This window comes from Periplaneta americana, chromosome 14 (assembly GCF_040183065.1).
Source record: "Periplaneta americana isolate PAMFEO1 chromosome 14, P.americana_PAMFEO1_priV1, whole genome shotgun sequence".
Classification (NCBI taxonomy): Eukaryota; Metazoa; Arthropoda; class Insecta; order Blattodea; family Blattidae; genus Periplaneta; species Periplaneta americana.
This window is the reverse complement of record NC_091130.1, coordinates 123,362,531-123,382,672: the sequence shown is the minus strand read 5'-3', so window position 1 is coordinate 123,382,672 and position 20,142 is coordinate 123,362,531. Positions and strand designations below refer to the sequence as shown.

The following is a 20,142-nucleotide window of genomic DNA, read 5'->3' as shown; positions in this document are numbered from 1 at the left end:
CCTCGAAACTTGCTAGCCAGGTATATTTATTTTATAACATATACACAGTAAAGAAATTATTTTTAATCAGTGTAATTAAAAAAATATAAAATAAACTAATCATACTTGTTGTAGCAATGCAATACTTACAAATTAATTCCATCATATCCTGCACCGATTCCCACATGATCAATGCCTGCTACTTCTCTAATATGATTTATGTGAGCTGGAAAAAAGTACGAAGTGAATTGTTGTATTTTGACGACAAATTGAACATTAAAAAAATGTACTGGACACATAATTATTTTGAACAGTACGAAGAAGTATCTATTTATATAACTCACACAATGTACAAAATATGGGCTATTTCAGTCAATGTTTACTCGTACTAATTTCAACTCAATCACATATTTTCTTCTTATTAATATTTTTAAATTTAACGTTATCCAGATTTATATGCAAGATCAGTATAATTTTGAGCTAACAATAATAGACGAACATTTTAGTCTTTACACCTAATTTTGACAAAAAAATTAAATTTTGGTTTCTATCTTTTTCAGTAGTTTAATGTGTAAAATGATACTATGATTTTATTCCTTCTAATTGTTAGCATTAACCCTATCTTCAGCAAAAATTTTGTAGTAATTCTTAATGCAAAAAATGTTATCAATGATAATTTTTTCTTGCCAACTATTAAGTGGAATTTAAGTTTATTTAGCCGGTTGTATACATAAACGTACGTTACATAAGCCCTATTTTTGTACATTTGTATTTTTTATAACTTCTGAGAAAAGTGCACCCAAAATTGAGGAATTTAACATTGCAAGATATGGAAACTTTGACACCATTTTTCTGCACTTTATTTTTTGTGACATTGGTACACTTTTCTCAGAAAGTATTGTACCCAGAAGGCTGAAATTAATAGTCTATACCAGCGTTTCTCAAACTATGGTCCGCGGACCACCTGTGGTCCTCGAGATCTGCCCTTGTGGTCCTTCAAAAATAGACGGAAGAAAAAATAAAATTAAAACGAATTGCGTATCACACTATAGCTGAAAATCTCAGAGTTTGGAAATGACACTTTTTCTCCCAGTACTGACATTTAATGAAATTTATTACGCTACCTTCTACCGACTTCCCACTCTACTCTCAACAACAAAAGAGGAATTTGAAACACTGTGAACTTGCTGTTTCTCGCCATCTTTTCCCTGCACATCTGGCGCCTGTAACCCAGCTAGGGACCACCCGAATTCATAACAGAGGACCAAAGTACCGAACCTTTTCACGTATTTATGACCTTCTTAATAGTTTCGCAGACACCCAGTCTGCACATTGAAATGGTCACGTACTGTACGTCGTACACCAATAATATAATTCTGAGGTCACAATTTGAAACTTATTTTCCAAGTAAATGTGACGAACTTTCATGGGTTCGTGATCACTTTCATTGCGATATTGAAAATAACAATCTTTCATAGAGTGAAGGAGAACAGTTAGGCCTAATTGAACTCTGGAATGACACCGGACTTAAAATTAAATTCGAAGCGGAAGGTATGGTTAATTCCTGGACTGCATCACAAGTGAAAAGAGAGTACAGTAGACTGTACAATGGTGCTTTAGTGACTATAATTAAGTTTGTTTTTACGTATCTATTTGAGAAAGTGTCTTCATCACTAACTCTAATAAAATAACTTGATGTAGCTATGTGACGATCTCCTACTTAAGCTTGCCAGCATACATCCAAGTATAGAACTACTGTGCAAGAATCTCATTAATGTATCAACATTTACTTTTTTAGTTAATTAATTAAAGATTATGTAAACTCTAATACCTTGAATTATAAAAAAAACTGAAACTAATTTTCTTCTATCAACATTGACTTAGTTAATACTAATATAAAATTAATTGAATTAAATTAATTTTAATTAATTGATTCTATTATAAAATATAAGTATACTGACATAAAAATAAAGTATACAAAAATGATAAATTTGCTTAAGGTGGTCCGCAAAACTGTTCTAACTTAAAAAAGTGGTCCCCACTTGTGAAAAGTTTGAGAAAGGCTGGTCTACACAATATCAATGTGATTTGTACAGTAGATTAAAAAAATAAGTTTATTTCTATCTTCAGCAAAAGTAAAAGAAATAATTTGCAGCCATTCTTAATGCAAAAAATGTTATCAATAAATTTTTCTTTTTTCGCAACCGCTCAGTGAAATTTTAAATTTATTTAACCGGTTGTATACGTAAAGATATGTTACTTATGCCCCGTTTTTCTACATTTGTATCTTTTATAACTTCTGAGAAAAGTATACCCAAAATTGAGGAATTTAACATTGTAAGATATGGAAGTACAGACTCTCCTTAATCTGTGGAAATACACATCTTAAGTCACAGTTTTAATACTGTAGAGTGTTAGTTTAGCAATTTTATTATAGAAAGTGAACATCTATTATAGAAGTGCAATCACATCAACCTACAGAAGACACAACAAGATTCTCAAGCAATAAAGTAACTGCTACATTTTCAGATTTTGTTTCTTTTCTGTTTTCAGATTCTGCTTTATTATACAGACTTGAATATTAAGAAGAAAATATTTGACATGCTTTTGATTTCAATGAAAAAATATTAAACAATAGAGAACTAATTAAGATTTAAGACAATTAAAATAGCAAAAATACAAATAGAACTTGTAATGTAAACAATTTAAGCAATGTTGTTTTCGTCATAAACATATTTATTATATGTTTAAATAACTTAAGGTTCTCTGTAATAAGACGAAACGTTATTTCAAAGGAAATTTGAAAAATTATATCTAATACAATTGCAAATATCAACTAGAATAACTGGGATAAATAATATTTTATGAGACGTTTAATTAACCGAATAAATGGAAATACAACAACGACTGTTACAGAAACAGGGTGATCTGATATTTGGACGACTTCGAATATTGTTGATATTTTCAAACAACTGTGACTATAATTTATGAATATTATTTTAATTCAAGAATATTATAGTTTTAATACATTCCGTGCAAACAATAAGTATAAAACTAAACCAACACTTACCTATTACGTCGCTTATAGTTGCACTGGAATTGCATGTGATGAAGTAGGTGTAAAAGTTTACCATAACAATCCCTCCGTTTAAGGCCTGTAATATTAATCAGAATAAATTCCTTCAGTATGGATACAAAACGTTGACTGTACTGTCAAACAGAGAGTGTTTGTTTGATATGCAGTTTCTTAAAATATAAAATATATGCAGTGTAATAAACAATGCCAAGGGATTAACTCTCTGAGGACCATGTGGGGATTTTTGACACCCCATTGATTGTTTCTTCAGTTAAAAACATAGTAATGTTTATTGTTGGGTTATGGCTCTTCTGTACTTTCTGGTTTCACATTCCGCATGAAAGAAAGCTCTCTGTTACGGATGGGCAAAAATAACCGGTTAATTTGATAACCGGTTATTTTCATTAGGTTAACCGGTTAATTACCAGTTATTTTTGCTTGCCGGTTATTTTAGTCAATAATCGAACTACCAGTTATTTTTTGAATTACAGTAATTTCCATCAACAAATTGTTCTCTTGTGTCATTCCTACATGGAGCATGGGATGTTGCTGTAGTTACTTAATATGTCAATAGATGGCAAAATAATTTCGACTCCAATTCAATTGTCAATCTATGCCCATCTTAATCGCTCACTTTCTCTGATTGGCTTAAATATAAATGTGCTGGTATTGGAGCATTTCATATGGCGGACAATTTTCACTTGTCTCATTGGCTGATATAAATGCGCGGGTTACTGGAACATTTCAAATGATCCGTGATTTCAAACGATGTATCTCTCTCTTTTTTTTTAATAACTTTCTGTTACATCAAATATTCATTATATGAGGTCTCGCCATCCTCATTGAATATTAACACGACTATTATGAAGTAGTCAATGTGTATTATCCCCATTAAATCGAGAAAAATTCGTTCCGGCACCGGGAATCGAACTCGGGACCTCACAGCTCTGCGCGCTGAAGGTTCTTTCCAACTGAGCTATGCCGGGACAAGATTCACTTTCTGTTATTTAAGATATAGGTACTTTACGTGGCTTTCTAACCGTCAGGTCTGACAGTTGCAACTACATATTAATTATTCTTTTGTGCGTAAGTATAAGGTCCACTGTGAAAATGTCCTGTAATAAAAGTGTTGTGTGGGATTTTGTTTTACGAAGAAGCCAAATAATACGTGTGTTTATAATTTATGTGGAAAAAATTACAAAACAGGTGGAGGAACAACTAGTTTAAAAAGTCATTATCTTCGTAAACATCCATCGTGCTTACAGTTATAGGAAAATGCACAAACTAAGATATCTAAAAGAACTTCATGTAGTTCTGATGAAGGTGATGATGTTGAAATTCAGGTACTGTAATAATTATTACGAATATTGTCAATATATTTATATTTTAAACTTATTAATATGCACATTGGCCTACATACAAATAATTTACGATATTATAGAGAAATACAGCAAATTATATGCAATTATTTATAGTGCTATTTATTTTTAATGTTAAGATACAGTTCCACCCATCATTATTACCCAAATTTGAGTGAAGTCCGAAATTTCACAATATTATTCTTTATTACATTTTGTTCAGATACGTCGTTGATGTTCTTGAGCATCTAATGAAATCCTTTTAACTACCCTGTGGTTGGTTTTACAGTTAATTGTACATTTTTCATTTATGTGTATTGGCAATAACCTCCCATTTTGTGTTGTTGACTAATTTGACGAATTTCAAATTTAAAAATAACCGGCTATTTTTGATCGGTTAACCCCCTTCAGGTTAAGTCATTCTTAAATTAACCGGTTATTTTCCAAGAACCTCCCATCCCTAGTCTCTGTCTCTGATTTTCTTTATAAAATTAATTGTTACGTGCCGGAATGTCAAAATACCCCACATGGTCTTCTATGTTGCCTATTACTTTTTCCTTCCCTGCGAAGAGAAATATAGCTTATCATGATTGGTGGTATAGTTTGTTTAAATTTAAATATTCGTTATATTGTCACACTGCTTTTGCATCTTAAGTCCGTTGCTGAATACAATGAACTGTATCTGTAGCTCGTAAACAGTAACAAATAATGTAACGTATGAGCCAGTAGTGATGAGATAAACTGCTCTTTTGTGATCACTGTTCGACCTGTGATTGCTTATTTATGATCACGTTGTTCTTAGACAGTGAAACAGTGATAAACAGTGATTGAACTGCTACCTTGCTCGAGGTTAACATGAACAGTTCATTCTTTCCCGCTCATCAGAGTGTCTCACTGCGATATTCCAGTGCTCTGGATAGTTCGCACATGATAGGTGAGGGCGAGAAAATATTGAGGTTATGTGTTTGTATTTTATTTATTTATTTATTTAATGCTATAGACGAACTGAACATTTGTTGTCTGGCTACCCAATATAATGATTGTCTACTTGATCTTGTCCAGCATTCCTGAAGCGAAATATTTATTATATAGGAAAAAGCGGAAAATTAGTTATTTTGACATAATTCGCACATCACTCAGAAGATGGATGAAACATTATTTTTTTTTAATCATTGTCATATTTGGTAAAATTTTGTTATTATTGTAATTTTACTGGTTGATTAGTGTAGCCAATTAATAATGTCACTGCTTAAAATAATGGAATCAATAAAGCAATGTAAAAACCTCCCAGATTTTCAGCTGTCAGCTGACAATAGTATATTTTCCGGCTTTAAGAAATTTAAATCTGCCAGGATCAGCCTGAAATCTACTCAGTTGGCTACACTGAATGTATTGTTAAAATCGGGCGCTCACAGTTCGCGGGCGTAGTTGTTCCCAGTGTTGTCACTAGGTGGCATAAGCACAGCAGCGTAGTGCACGCAGTGAGAAGAACATGAACTGTCTCAGCTGGTGAGCAGTTTAGCCCTCGAACTGTGATCACTGTTTAAAGAGCTGTTTAATCACAGGTGTACCCGTAATTTTGGGTCACCGTGATAAAAATCACAGGTCAGTGATTTTCTGCTCATCATTAAGAGTCACACTGTTTTTGTAAAAATGTCAAAACGTAAAAGTGTAAAGTGTAAAAGTTCTAAAGTTCAATTACTGAAGAAGTGACAGAAGTACTGGCGATTGAAAGTTCTTTGATTCTGAAAAAGAATATGTCACAGAAATGATGGAATAACTTTTTGATACAATTACCAATGATAATACAAGCGTAGCTCAGTCAGTAGAGCGCTGGCGCGCTCAGAAAAAAGGTCTCGAAACAATTTTTCTTTGAAATTATTCAAGTCAGGTTTACAGGGAGCTATACTCGTAAGTCATATTTGTATATTTAAATTATTGTTTTTTTTTTCTAAACTGTCCTAAGTAATTTATTCATTTTTGCGAAACAGAAAAAAGTGTAGCAAAGTTATATTTTATGAAATATAACAATATCACATGTAAATTAGACTTTTCCATCGAAATATAAATAATCCTCGTTAGCTTGCTCCAAAACTCAACATTTCCAGAAATATCCATAGCAAAACTTAACATGCCTAATGTTATTTCCAGAACTTAACATGTTCAACACAATTATGTTTTTATCGCCAGTAGCAATGCAAGTTATATCACATTACATCCTTTAATTCAGAACAAGTTACTAAATATGCTATTTTTTATCTTAGTAGAACACTCTGTAATAGTTTTTCATTAATTTCTTAGTTTGTATTTCAGTGGACATGTTTAGTTCTGAAAATTACCTACTGCAAATTATATTTTATTATACTACAGAAACAATTTCTCTGCATATCTACAATGATTGAGCAAAGATGATAATGCTAAAAGCCGTTTCATATTATAAATCTTTGTTGAGATTAAAAACTACTAAAAGTCAATATCAACCGCTACCTTAAGAAACTGTTACAGCTGTCAAACTGTGAAAAAGTGTAAAAAAAACTTATAATGAACAGCAGCAATGAAGGCCTGGTTGCTTTCTATTTCTTGCAATACCTGTAGAAGATACCAACACATTTTAAAACTAAGTTCCTTTTCTGCACCATTTTCCTTTATATCTTCCCATTTATTTAAATGTTCCCTTTAATAGACATTTGTGATATCCCTTAATTAGTTTCTCTTTTACTTCCGCTCCGAATAACATTAGATTACCTCTTATATTAGTTTTTTTTTTTTTACTTTCATTGGCTGACGGTGTTGAATGCTGTAACATCTTATCTTTTTCTTTCACTGCACACTTGATGAAACTCCGCCACCTACTTATCGTCAGTGTGTCACAGACTCCAGCATCTTTAAAGAATGTAATTTAGAAGAAACAGTTTAAAAAGGAGAAGCTGCACTTAAATTCCAAAATAGAGAATCTCTAAGTACGTCTGTCTAGACTTCAGTTACTCATTTCCATTAAACAATGTCAACGGAAGACAGTGAATATCTATATCTGGTATTTTACTTACGTTCCTGTGAAAGACGTGATGATTCGTTTTAGATTATCGGAATACTCCTGTTAAATATAAACGATAGTGAGAAATGTATTTTCATTATTAAGCAATGATTACTAAAAAATGTACCCTTGTATATTTTAAAAATTGGTTATTTTACGACGCTTTTTCAACTGGTTATTTAGCCTCTGAATGAGATGAAGGTGATGACAGCGAAATGAGTCCAGGGTCCAATGCCGAAAGTTACCCAGCATTTTCTGTTCTTGGGTTGAAGGAAAATCCCGGAAAAAATCATCACCCAGGTAACTTTCCCAACCAGGATTTGAATTTGATCCCGCTAGTAGTTCACGGTCAGACATGCTAACCGTTACTCCATAGCAGTGGACGTGTAATATAATTTTGAATACAACATATACATGTACAAAATACGAAATAAATATTTAATTAAGTTAAAGCTTTATGAAGGAATGGATTTGCATATTATTAAGAAAAACTTCGGTAAAATGTTGCTACTACTATTAGATGCACTGGATTAAATCATGGGTACTAAAGAAATTTATTTATCTTTCGCACATACAGTGGAACATGAAATCTTTGGACGCATCAAAGTAACAATCGCCTGTACTACAGTAAATGCTCTCGTTAAAGGAATGTCAAGGTCACAGAAGAGAGAAAATATATAAGCCGCCTTAGGAGGACCTATAGCAATCTTCAGTAGGAGACACTGCGATTTGAGGCGGCGTTAAAATATGACATTTCCAGCCTCCCAAGTAAGTTAAGAGGTAGACAATGAAACGGTATCATTTCAAGAGCCAAACTAAGAAGATAATGTTTTAAAGAAAAGCAGAATGATAATCCTAATGATTTGAGCCATTTTCTTAAGAAATTTCGAGGAAGACAATCATGGTGAAAGGTGGATTCAGTGTATTAGTTGTGATCAGTGATTTCATGACACATGTTAAAACCTTTCATAATACCGAACGAAATTTAACCGTTTGTTTTGTAGGTATGAACCTGACAGAGGAATTAAAAATTTGATTGAATGTGTTTAAATATTTTGAATTTAAGGACTATCACGAAATTATACCAACCATTCTAGAGTGCTAAATCTTTTGTGTATTTATATTGTGTGTTTGTAACAATTATTGTATAAATTAATTTGAGGTAGGAATGCTGAAATGTAACTTCAACCCTAATAAAGCACGTAAAGTATATTAGAAACACTAATTTTTTTGAAAATATGAACATTATTCTTGCACCAAAACCTTAGTATCACGAAATTAGCCGAGTCTACCCTATAACTATGGTACCTTTGCTTAATTACGAATTAAAATTAAGTATGATAAGTAGTTTTCTCTATTTACTACACAAGAAATTACAGTGGCTCAAAGTGGAACTCACACAGTGAACTAACAAACGATACAATACAATAAGTAAGAAGTACAGCCATTAAACTAAACAAAACTTACACTACTCAATATAACATTATACAATACGTATTTAAGATTTACATCTTGCAGCAATACTGAAAAAATAAATGATTGGACGTAAATTGAACGTTTTCTGTATCAAAATAAAACTCGTACACACTCTGATTATTACAAAATCAAATAATGTACCCTAGAAGAGAGTAAAGTCGATCAAATTTTTGCAATTTTTTAATGATATTGAGGTTATGCAATGCAGCGAAGTTCCTCAGAGAATAGCATTTTGTCGTCATATCCTTCACTTATGAAGACACGTTACAAGAATTGAATTACAATCTATAAAAAACTGTTTTTTTTTATTTGACTTGTGATCGAAGTTACCTGCTTAAATAGGGTAAAGTCGATCATTGTTTATATTTTTAAAATCCAAATTAAGTGTATTACAGTTATTTTATTTGTTATAAGGGGTGTAAAAACAATAATAATCTTCAATATATGCCTACGGCATTATGTAGTATATCTTTTGTTACTGTGATCATACTATTCGATACAATTAGGTCTATAGGCTTACTGTACAATCGTGACTATGTTTGCCAACTTATAAAACAAACATAAAAACACATTTTAATACTTCACATACCAACAAATAAAGATTTAAGAATTCAAAATTTACATTGAAATACCATCCTTCAATTATAATCTAAAATGCAATTCAGCATTGTTTAGGTTTATATCAGATGTTATTTGAAATCTTCCCCTCCTCATGTCACTTTAGAAACTACGTTGTTCCCATAGTCAGGTACAGAGGGATGTACAAAATATGTTCCTTTGGCAGTGTTTCTCTTACGCAAGAAATTCACCATAATTTCGTCTTCCTCTTTCCCCACTATCCCATCAATGTAAGCTATAGTATGACACTTTTCTGTTTATAAGTGTTAATTGGAGGTATTTCGTTGAACAATTTATTCTTCCTGCTGGTGCTATATGTTTCGAGTAGGTGGATGGGATGATCGACTTAACCCTACAAAGGTACAAGTTTTCTTAAAATAATAAGTTTCAATACTAACATTTACGAACTTCAAAACTATTATTTCAGGATACAATCTCAACGAAAAGTACTTACGTATACTTCCTGTCTCCTTTCACAGCTGACTATAATTTAGAGTTTGTAAGATTTTGTTTTCATTTAAGAGAAAAAGTTGAGAATAAAAATGTTCACTTCAACGGTAATTACACTGTGTTCCCATTGTTGGCATTCGCAGGCTTTTTGTTGTCCCTCTCGCTTACATTTACAATGTAAGGCAATGAAGTCAGCATAACAAAATTTTAACAAGTAACTGGGAAAATATATAATTTTCGATAAAAATCGCAAATGATCGATTTTACACCCACTGATTGACTTTGCCTACTTCTATGGTATTCCCTTAGGAAAAAGTGAAAATACGCTACAACTTCAATTTATTAATATTTTGTTGGAATTCCTTTATTATTGATGACTTCTTGCAATCTTCTTGGAACATATTTTTCCAAATTTTCACAATAAGATGCAGGAATCTTCGACCATTCGTTTAATATGGCTTTCTTCAACCCGTTTGTTTTTTTATGAAGTGCTGCTGTATTTTAGTTTTTAATTAAGACCATAAATGTTCTATTATGTTTGTGACCGCATTGAATACCAATTAATACTTCACTGTACGAGTTTCATTTTGAGCCACAGTACAGATGCCTCAAACTAGGAAGCTGCCTGGAGAGGGGAAGTAGTAGAGCTAACGGAGGGGGCCCACCTAGGCTCCGATACCCAGGTATAGTCATATTATCTGAAAAGTTGACCTCTTGACAATGTATTCAAGATGTACCCTCCCTATGCAGCCTTCTCAACTGTTATTAGTACTGAGCTGTACCGTTCTAGTCCACAGTGCACAGCAGTAGGCGGACAGTGGTAGGGGAGAAGTGCTCTATGAGCCTGCGCGAACGAGACAGCTTGCTAGTTTGAGACATCTGTACCTATGCATAATGGAAAGATTGTACTCGCCACAAGTTTGAGGACGTCGTCGGGCACGTTCCTGGAGGAGTTGCAAAGAGAAAAGGCTGACGAGTGGGAGAACATGACAGGAGCCTTGCTGGTGGCAAGTGCGTCCTTCATGGTGCGAACAGACGCGTGTGACAGGTCCACCATCATGCCCAGCCTGTTCATTTCTCGGACGACAAGCTGCAACAAACATGTAAGCGGAAGTGCATTAATAGGAAACAAAGAATTCGGAGCCCCATGACATACGACAGAAAATACACATTTCCTCAACTTATTTTCAAATTATTCCTTTACAGAAGAGCAGCTAGGAAGTCAAGAAGAGAGCAAAATACTGTTATTAAGAAAATTATGAATGTAATATAAGGTAATATAAGAACGAAGCCTAAACCGTAGAGACACTAAACTGAAACAGATCTTGATACAGACCCTGGTGATGCCTTACTTTGACTATTGCGACGTTTTGTATAGTGATCTTAGTGTTGAATTGTCATTGAGGCTTCAGCGTGTTCATAATGCTTGTGTTCATTTCATTTTTAACAGCCGTCGCTATGATCATGTCTCCGAGTATTTCTTCCAATTATCTTGGCTTCGTTTACGGGAGAGACGTTCAGTTCATTCGCTCTGTTTACTGTATCAGATTTTAAACAATTCCACACCTATTTACCTAGTTCCTCGCTTCACACTTTTAGCATCCCAACACAACCGTGATACACGTTCAAAGCATAACCTTGTTCTATCAATTCCATTCCATCAAACATCTCTCTACTCTGCTTCCTTCACAATACACACAGCTCGTTCCTGGAATTCCTTGTCACAGGAAATCAGGAACAGTCGGAGTCTAAAATATTTTAAGTACACTCTACTTAGAAGTGTGTTTAATGAACAGAACTGGACTCTTGCGGAAGTTTCTAAATAGTCTTAAATGACCAAGTTCTTTTTTTTTCTCCTCTCTCTTCTCCTTTTTTTTCTTTTTTATTATACTGATATATTACTTAATCATTTGTATTTGTATGCCATTTAGTACGACTTTGCTAATCAACATGTTATGTCTTGTAACCCACTTGTATTCTCCTATTAGTATATTAACTGTATAATATATCTCAAGTGAATTAATCGTCGAATTTATGTCGAGCATTTTAAGTCTTATAAATTGTGTGTTTGTGTGTGTGTGTGTGAATGTGTATATTTCCCTTATGTTATGTAACTGATTTTGATTATGTGTAATTTTCTACTTTATTTTATATATTATGTAACTGATCTTGACTATTGTAATTTTTTAGTATATTTTATGTAATTTATAAGGTATTTTCTTTTGTGTTGTTTTGTAATCTAATTTTGTATTTCATGTATATTATTGAAACCTGGTTGAGTGGAAGGGAAGGCCTCATGGCCTTAACTCTGCCAGGCAAAATAAACCTACTACTACTACTACTACTACCTACTACTACATTGAAAGAATAACAGATGAGAGAATGTTATAAAAGAAGATGCTAATATGGAAAGCATAGCGAAAGAAGAAACGAAGGACAGAGAGATGGATAGATGGCACGAGACGGACCCTGAGAGGATAGAAAGACGGAAGGGAACATAAGTTTGATACGGTGGAATCAAAATGGTGTAGTAAAATGGCCATCAAATTACTCATAGTTCAACTATTTTCCGATATGTTAATCAACTATTTTGTTTGTATGATTATTATTGCTTATTCTGTTTCGTGTTGCGAAAATTTCAAAAGTTGAATAATTTCGAAGGAAAAATTGTTCCGGGGCCGGGCATCGAACCCGGGACCTTTGGTTAAACGTACCAACGCTCTACCAACTGAGCTACCCGAGAAATCTCCCAAACACCGATCTAATTTTTCCCCCTGTATCCACAGACCTCAAAGTGGGCTGACAACCGTCAAGCAAGCAACATTGAGTGCAAACTAACTCTGTGTGACTTAAATTGTGGTTTTTCTGTTAACGAAAAGTATAGTAAAATTCGACGGGTGTTATTTTTTAAATAAGATAATATTCTGTTCTGCTGGTGATTATAGTGAATAGTAATAAAAGAAAGTAGAAATTAAGTGTTCAGTCAATGTAACAGCCATAACACGTTTATCAAATATACAGAGTGTAAACGATAAAAATAGCCAAAAGCTACTGGTGGTAGAGCATACATAACTGAAGAAAAAAGTCAAATATTGTTTTTCTGTAACTGTCATAGTTTTCCCAGAAAAAAATGTATTTTGTGAGTCTAACGTTTTTGGAATAGAGAATAGAAAGTCATTATTTAGGCTACTTTTCCCGGTATGTACGCTGAACCAGTCGTTTGATATTCTGTTGTGTACTAGTGCGTGTTGTGTTGGTCACAAGGCCTTGGCAATAACAATTACGTTCAGTTTAAATTTAAACAAATATATTAAACTACTATCAATTTTAAATAACATGGTATTTTACAAATTAAATTAAAATTATTAGATATAATTAAATTTCAGAAGATATTTTGTTTAGTAAATCGATATCTGCCTATATAATTTTGACAGTTTTTATTATTTACACCCTGTAGAGTGAAATGTGCATTGATATAACAATCGAATACGTCTGTTACCTCCACATCCATTTTAAACCGTTTACGATAGCAGCAATTGAATATTTGGAGGTATTTCGCGGAGAATTATAGAGCATAGATGGTGTAGTTTGACGTGATATCCGTCGCACCGATTTCAAGCATTTTTCGTTGGATTGCTACCTACAGTTTTTCTATTCTCTCAGGATGGAATGTACAGCTGTCAAAAGAAAAAGTGGCCGCTCTCCTGTATCAAAGTTCCCTTCGGGTATCTTCGCTACAATTCGGAGACAGGCGATGTTACATGTTGTTGGACCACGTTGCCTGATATCTACAGTTATAATTGAAGTATACTGTGTGTTATTCGATAGCATAATGGTAGCATTCAGGCGTCTTATTCATGAGGTCCTGCATTCGACTACAACCTCGTGCTTTTTATGTCCTTTTTTGTTCTGTTTTTGAGACAGACAAACTAGACATAATGGCTCCTTTTTCTTTTATGATTATTTTAGTAATTAACATCAGGTTCATTAATATATTATGCCATGAGTTTATCATTATCATTATGATATTGAGGCTGCAAATGGAAAGAAAAAAGATTTTATTCTCAATAAAATATCTTTCGTGGCATAAACATAACAAATTTACTGGCGTCGGCCTTAAAATATTCAAACAATTAAGCGTTCAAAAAAAAAAAAAAAACAAAAAGCCACAATTCAATATTTAGTCTATCTTCCTCTTATCTCGATCATCTTGCAGTCGAGTGGGCATGGAATTGACTAGTCTTTGCAAATAGCGACTGTTCTTAGACACGATATTCCAGGCATTCTGAACATACACACATAAATGTTCTGTCCATGGGCAGGTCTTTAACTGCAAACCCAGCAATCTCCAATCTTTCCTATTTTCTGCCTTCCTCTTAGTCTCCGCATATGATCCACATATCCTAATGTCGTCCATTATTCTTTTCAACCAGAGACCCAACCAATTCCTTTTTCTCTTTCTAATCAGTTTCAGCATCATTCTTTCTTCACTCACTTTTTCAAACACAATTTTATTTCTTATTCTGCCTGTCCACTTTACACGCACCGTTCTTCTCCACATCCACATTTCAAATGCTTCAATTCGTTTCTCTTCATTTCGTCGTAATGTCCATGTTCCTTCCCCATACAATGCCACACTCCACACAAAGCACTTCACTAGTCTCTTCCTTAGTTCTTTTTCCAGAGGTCCGCAGAAGATCCTTCTTCTTCTATTAAAAGCTTCCTTTGTTCATGTTTGCAGTTTTCTTAGGAAGGATAGGCCTAAATGCGGTAACATCCCGTTGCTTTCCGCACACCACAATCTCTTTCGCATTTTATTAAATTCCAAGGGGTCCGCGTGGAGATGAGGAGAGTGGATTTGACTAATTGGGCCCTCCGGACTTCACCGAAAGTCACGGCAAGGGTTAAATATTAATTCTATCAGGATGTTTGACCCGGTCAGAGACCGGGAAATCTCAATTAGCCTTTGCCCCCCGCATCCTGGACTAGCTTCTACGAATCATCAGAAGATCTTAGAGTGTGATTGGGCCAATTTTTCCAAAAATGTTTCCACACTTTTGCTCTCGTAGCTCAGCGGACGAACGTCGGAATTTAGATGTCAACGTCTCAGGTTCAATTCCTCGTTACTCCTTTTCATTTTATTGTGGTTCAATTGTATGTAATAATACAAAAAGAAAAACTAATACCAGTATTATGCAACTGGATTTTTCCAAACCTAATATTAAATTTATGTTATTTATATCGCTAAAGAACGATTACAATATAAATAACTTGAATATTATTTATACAGTCTCACTAAAGAACGATAACAGAATATAAATGATAAATATCGGTTTGTTTAATTAATATATTGCGAAAGAACAATAACAATATAAATAACTTGAATATTGTTTTATAATGCTAATGAAGGAAAACAGAATATAAATGATAACTTGAATATTATTTAAATCGCTAAAGAACGATAACAATATAAAAAACGTGAATATTATTCATATCGGAATTTCACAGATTTATTACAGATGTATTTAAGGAATTGTAGAAGAATAGTAATTAGTAACAGTGTCCTATTTATTCTTCTTGGAGCCAAATTTGTAACTTTTAAAAGTGTGGTTACTATGTTGAAGTGTATGTGTTGTAACGGATGCTTGATTTGTTATGTATGTGAGTCAGTTATGTGATGCTTGATGTCGTCGCAATGTCGTAATTATGGTTTGATTGTGTTTGTGTGACTATTGTGTATTAATTTATGATGTATGGTACGGAAAGCTGCATATTTTTGTTATAGAAGTGTTACGTATGTGTGTTGTTAATGTTTTTGTATGTTACAAATTGATACCTGATATTTGTTTTGCAATCGCAATGCCTAATTTACGGATTGTTTATGTTTTGTTTACATCGCGTAAGCTAATTTAATTTTCTTTTCCATTTCTCTTTATGCTTATCTTTTTTGTGTATAAAACTATAGCTCTAACATACATATGTAAAATACGGCTAACCCCCATTGGAAATACAATAATAATTATTATTCATATCGTTATAATACGATAACAGAATACAAATGATGACCTGAATTTTGTTCATATCTCTAAAGAACGATAACAAAATATAAATAACGTGATATCCATAAAGAACGATAACTGGATATAAATGATAATTTGAATATCATTTACATCGCTAAAGAAAGATTAAAAAATAAAATGAAAACTTGAAGAAGGCCCGAACCCACGACCTTTGAATCATTAAACAAGCACTCTACCACTGGTCCACGAGGCGTAGATATGGAACACTTTCATAGTTCCGGAACTGCTTGTACAAGCACATGCATCGTGTAACATCGCCGCGACCCGAAGTGGACTTTGAAAATATTCGCTGTTCACGAGTGCGGCCACTTTTTTTTTTGACAGCTGTACATCGCCATGACTTGATGGAACAAAAAAATATGGCGCAGTAAAATTATATAAATCGGCAGTTCATTGCATTGTCGACTATTTCTAAACAAAACTAACCACAATAATTTAACAATAATAATTATTTTCGTTAATATTATCATCTACTATAAAATGATAGACCAGCGTCATCGGCTAGTGGTCAGAGCTTCTAACTATAGTAAATGAAGTCCCGGGTTCGATTCCCGATTATAACACAGGAATTCTTCCTTTGAAGGGAAATGTTTCTATGTTCTTCCATGGTCTAGAAATTAGGTTAGGCTCAAATTCAAAACCTCTCCTGGTACTTCATAATCATATTATCATAATATCATGTTAGCGCTAAATTGGAATATGCCTCAGTAATTTGGTCACCTACTTGCAAATCATAAATTATATAAAAACGAAATTAATAAATTTGTGTCCTTACAATCTAGAGGATACACGCATGGGCCCTTGAAATGAATAATGTATTTTATATTTGACATATTTTAAATTTAATGTAATGTATACATTTGGCCATGTCTATGCATATATTATGCCTTCGACAATAAAAGTTTTATCATCCATCTCTCTATATAGCAATCAAATTGAAAAAATTAAAAAACGATTCTCAAGATATCTGTATTTTAGAAAATATCATTATTCGGCCATCCACAACAAATTTTCGTACAACAATCTACTTGCTGAGTTTAATTTAATGTCTCTTGCAAGCCATAGATTACTTGCTGAGCAACTCCTATTATATACAATATTCAACGGTCTACTGGATAATAGCGAAATATTATCACAAATCCAGATTAACGCTAGAACATCACATTTAAGAAATCGTCAATTGTTATATTATAAAAAACCATCACTTCAAAACATAAAAATTAACCAGCGTTAAAAATGTTTTCAAATTTCAATGAAATTCAGCATTTTTACATGAAATATAACAATTTTTTTATTAATATACTGATGGCCGGTTTGTCCAAGTATTGTTAGAAGACTTAACGACTGTTAAACCCTCAACAGTTTGTTAAATACAGTTTTTCCATTTGTTCAACACCAGTTTGGCTTAACAGATTCTTAACCGTTTGTTAACTTTAAATGTAGGATTTCAGGCCGTTAACTCATTTAACAAACAGTTAAACATGGCGGATAACACCACAGCTGTTCAGACAAAAGTTGTGAAAGTAACATGTTATGTTTCTCTTTAAGGAATGTTTAGAGTAAGGGACGGTTTCACCAAGCTTCAGTAAATCAGTCCAAATGAAACATTAACTAGTACTGAACATTGACATATTTACACGATTACATTTGTATGTGAGCTGTGTCCGTAGACTTCAAGCCTAGCAGCTATATATGCCTCGTCGCGCTGGTTACGTTATGACACCCTGATGGAATAGTCAGTAGCGTGTTGGTTTGCCATCTCAGGGGCCCGTGTTCGGTTCTCGGCGACAACTTTTTTTTTAACGTAACTAATTTTTATACATGTTACCTTTCTTCATTTTTATAATTTTGTGTAGTGGAACTTATTATTTCGCAACTCTGGCTCCACTAGGAGAATTTAAAAAACTCTTGGGAGATCAATTTTCTTCCCGAAATAAAACAAAGACAAACAAACAAATTAAAGAAAAATAAAAGAAATACAAATGTGGATCTAATACATTGTCCACATGCCATCGGCGTCTATCACTGCCTGGCATTTTCGGGGCATTGAGTCCACCAGATCGCAGAAATAGTTCTGGTCCTTAGCGAAATCTTCCTAGGTAACCAGAACTTGATCCCAGAACTGATCTGGATTTTGAGTTGGGATGTCTCGATATTTGTCAATCCTCCTCTTTTCATGCTTTTCCGTGAACCGTCTTTGAACGTTTATGGCGGTGTGCGCGGGGTGATTATCCTGCTGGAAAATTAAATTTCCATCGGAAAGAAAACGATTATAAATTCCAAGAATCCAGCTCTTTCGCTTCTGTTTTAAAGCCAGTGCAAACATATCTTATCGCTAGCTATAATATAATTCTAATAAATGAAAGTTAATATACCAATTAAGTTTTGTTGTTTGAATGCACATTATGTATTAATTTACTAATATTTCTTAGATACCGGTATGTAGTTATAATAATCACTTTCATGTCTTAAAATAAAACTCAGTTGTATGTTACCTAGTTGAAATAGGCCACTTGTTCCAATTCACTAGCTACTATTAACTCTAGATTCTATGTTACTAGCTCTTCAACTATAGCCGATGTCAATAGTGCTTCAAAATACGCAGTGAGTAAATAATAAAATGTTTCAGCAGCAATTGCTTTAGGACGAAATTACATATAAATTATACATGAACCTAAATTAGAGAATTTTATATGATACGGAATTCTCCTCGGGGTTTTCTGTACAGTTGACTACACACACATTCGTGTAATTATTGTCACCTGGTGATCATAATGCTGAGATTTTTCTAAACAGAAATTCATATTTAGCATTATAAAATGTAACCATACATAATAATTATTATTATTCAATAGCAGTCAATGCAACTTTCATTTATCAATTCTCTGTACTGTATGAATCATGGCTACTGTAATAGGTTACGATTTTACACATGTTTCATGACTTACTCCATAGTACAGAATATAAATAATAATAATATCAGCCAATAAGAAGTTGTCTTATATATGCAAAATCATTACCAACTGCTGTTGAGTAGTTAGAATAGTATTAACGACAGTTAAAGTTAAGTGTTGGTTATTTTAAACAAAATTATGTTGGAAAAATGGAAAACATCTTAACAAAACGTTAAAAATAAACCAGCTGTTATTTTAACATTTATTAAGCCAAATTAAACATTACTTGGAAAAACTGGCCATGAAAGTAGTTGATTTTAAATAATATTGCTATCTACAGTATTTGTTACTCTGTAATTTGCCAATTATAGCTACATTTTTGGCTATGATATCTATAGGTTCGTTCCAACAAGCGGTTCATGGATCAGTTCATGCACGGTTCCTGTACGATCTTATGCGCATGCGCCAGTTGAGCATCTGCTATGGGATTGGAACTGGACTGGACGCTGTTGGAACGCTTTCGCTGATCGTTATGTACTAAATCCAGAGATGCTATAACTGTGTTCATCTTTTCTAAGAACGGAATGCTTATTATTACCGTTTCGCAGCTAATTTTAATTGCAGAAAATAGAATTTCGATCATTTTTCTATAAAAAGATGACAAAAAATATGGAAGGCAAGAATTCCGTTAATTCAAAGTCGTGTACTGGGCGATTCTCAGTCTAAAAATAGTTATTTTTTTAATTATTAATTTACGTACGTTATTTATTATACTTTTAATCAAAGCTGCATGTTGAAATTGTAATTAACTATTTCAATACCCAAATAATTTCCATTCTCTTTCTTTTTGGTGAAAATTTAAATTAAATCTCTAGTTTTATTATTCGTCTGTACTGTCACTTTTCATCTTAACCTCATTGATGTGAACAGTCGATCATGTCTTTCTTCAGTATCCAGCAGACGTTGGTAAGCTTATGCGCATGCGCGTCTCGCGTACTCTTCAGTACATGCCTCAATCCGCTGACTGCTTCTGACCGTTCCGAACCCGTGTCAAAAGCTTGTTGGAACGCCCGACTGTAGTACATGTTTCCGGTTCAGAACTGGTTCGGATTGTGTTGGAACGCTTTTTCTGTACTGCGCATGCTCACGATGGTTACGGACGGTTCCTGACTGTTGT

At 33.5% G+C, this 20,142-nt stretch overlaps 1 protein-coding gene across 1 annotated transcript in view; it reads right to left on the bottom strand.

The window, feature by feature from the left end:
* The window catches only part of LOC138713023 (dipeptidase 1-like), an 876,181-nt gene that overhangs the window by 27,555 nt on the left and 828,484 nt on the right, over positions 1 to 20,142 (bottom strand). Inside the window, exons 10-12 of the mRNA XM_069844705.1 lie at positions 10,905 to 11,081; positions 3,050 to 3,134; positions 130 to 205 (exon numbers count right to left, since the gene is read on the bottom strand). Of these exons, the coding sequence (XP_069700806.1) occupies positions 130 to 205; positions 3,050 to 3,134; positions 10,905 to 11,081 (338 nt within the window). The remainder of the gene's footprint in view (positions 1 to 129; positions 206 to 3,049; positions 3,135 to 10,904; positions 11,082 to 20,142) is intronic.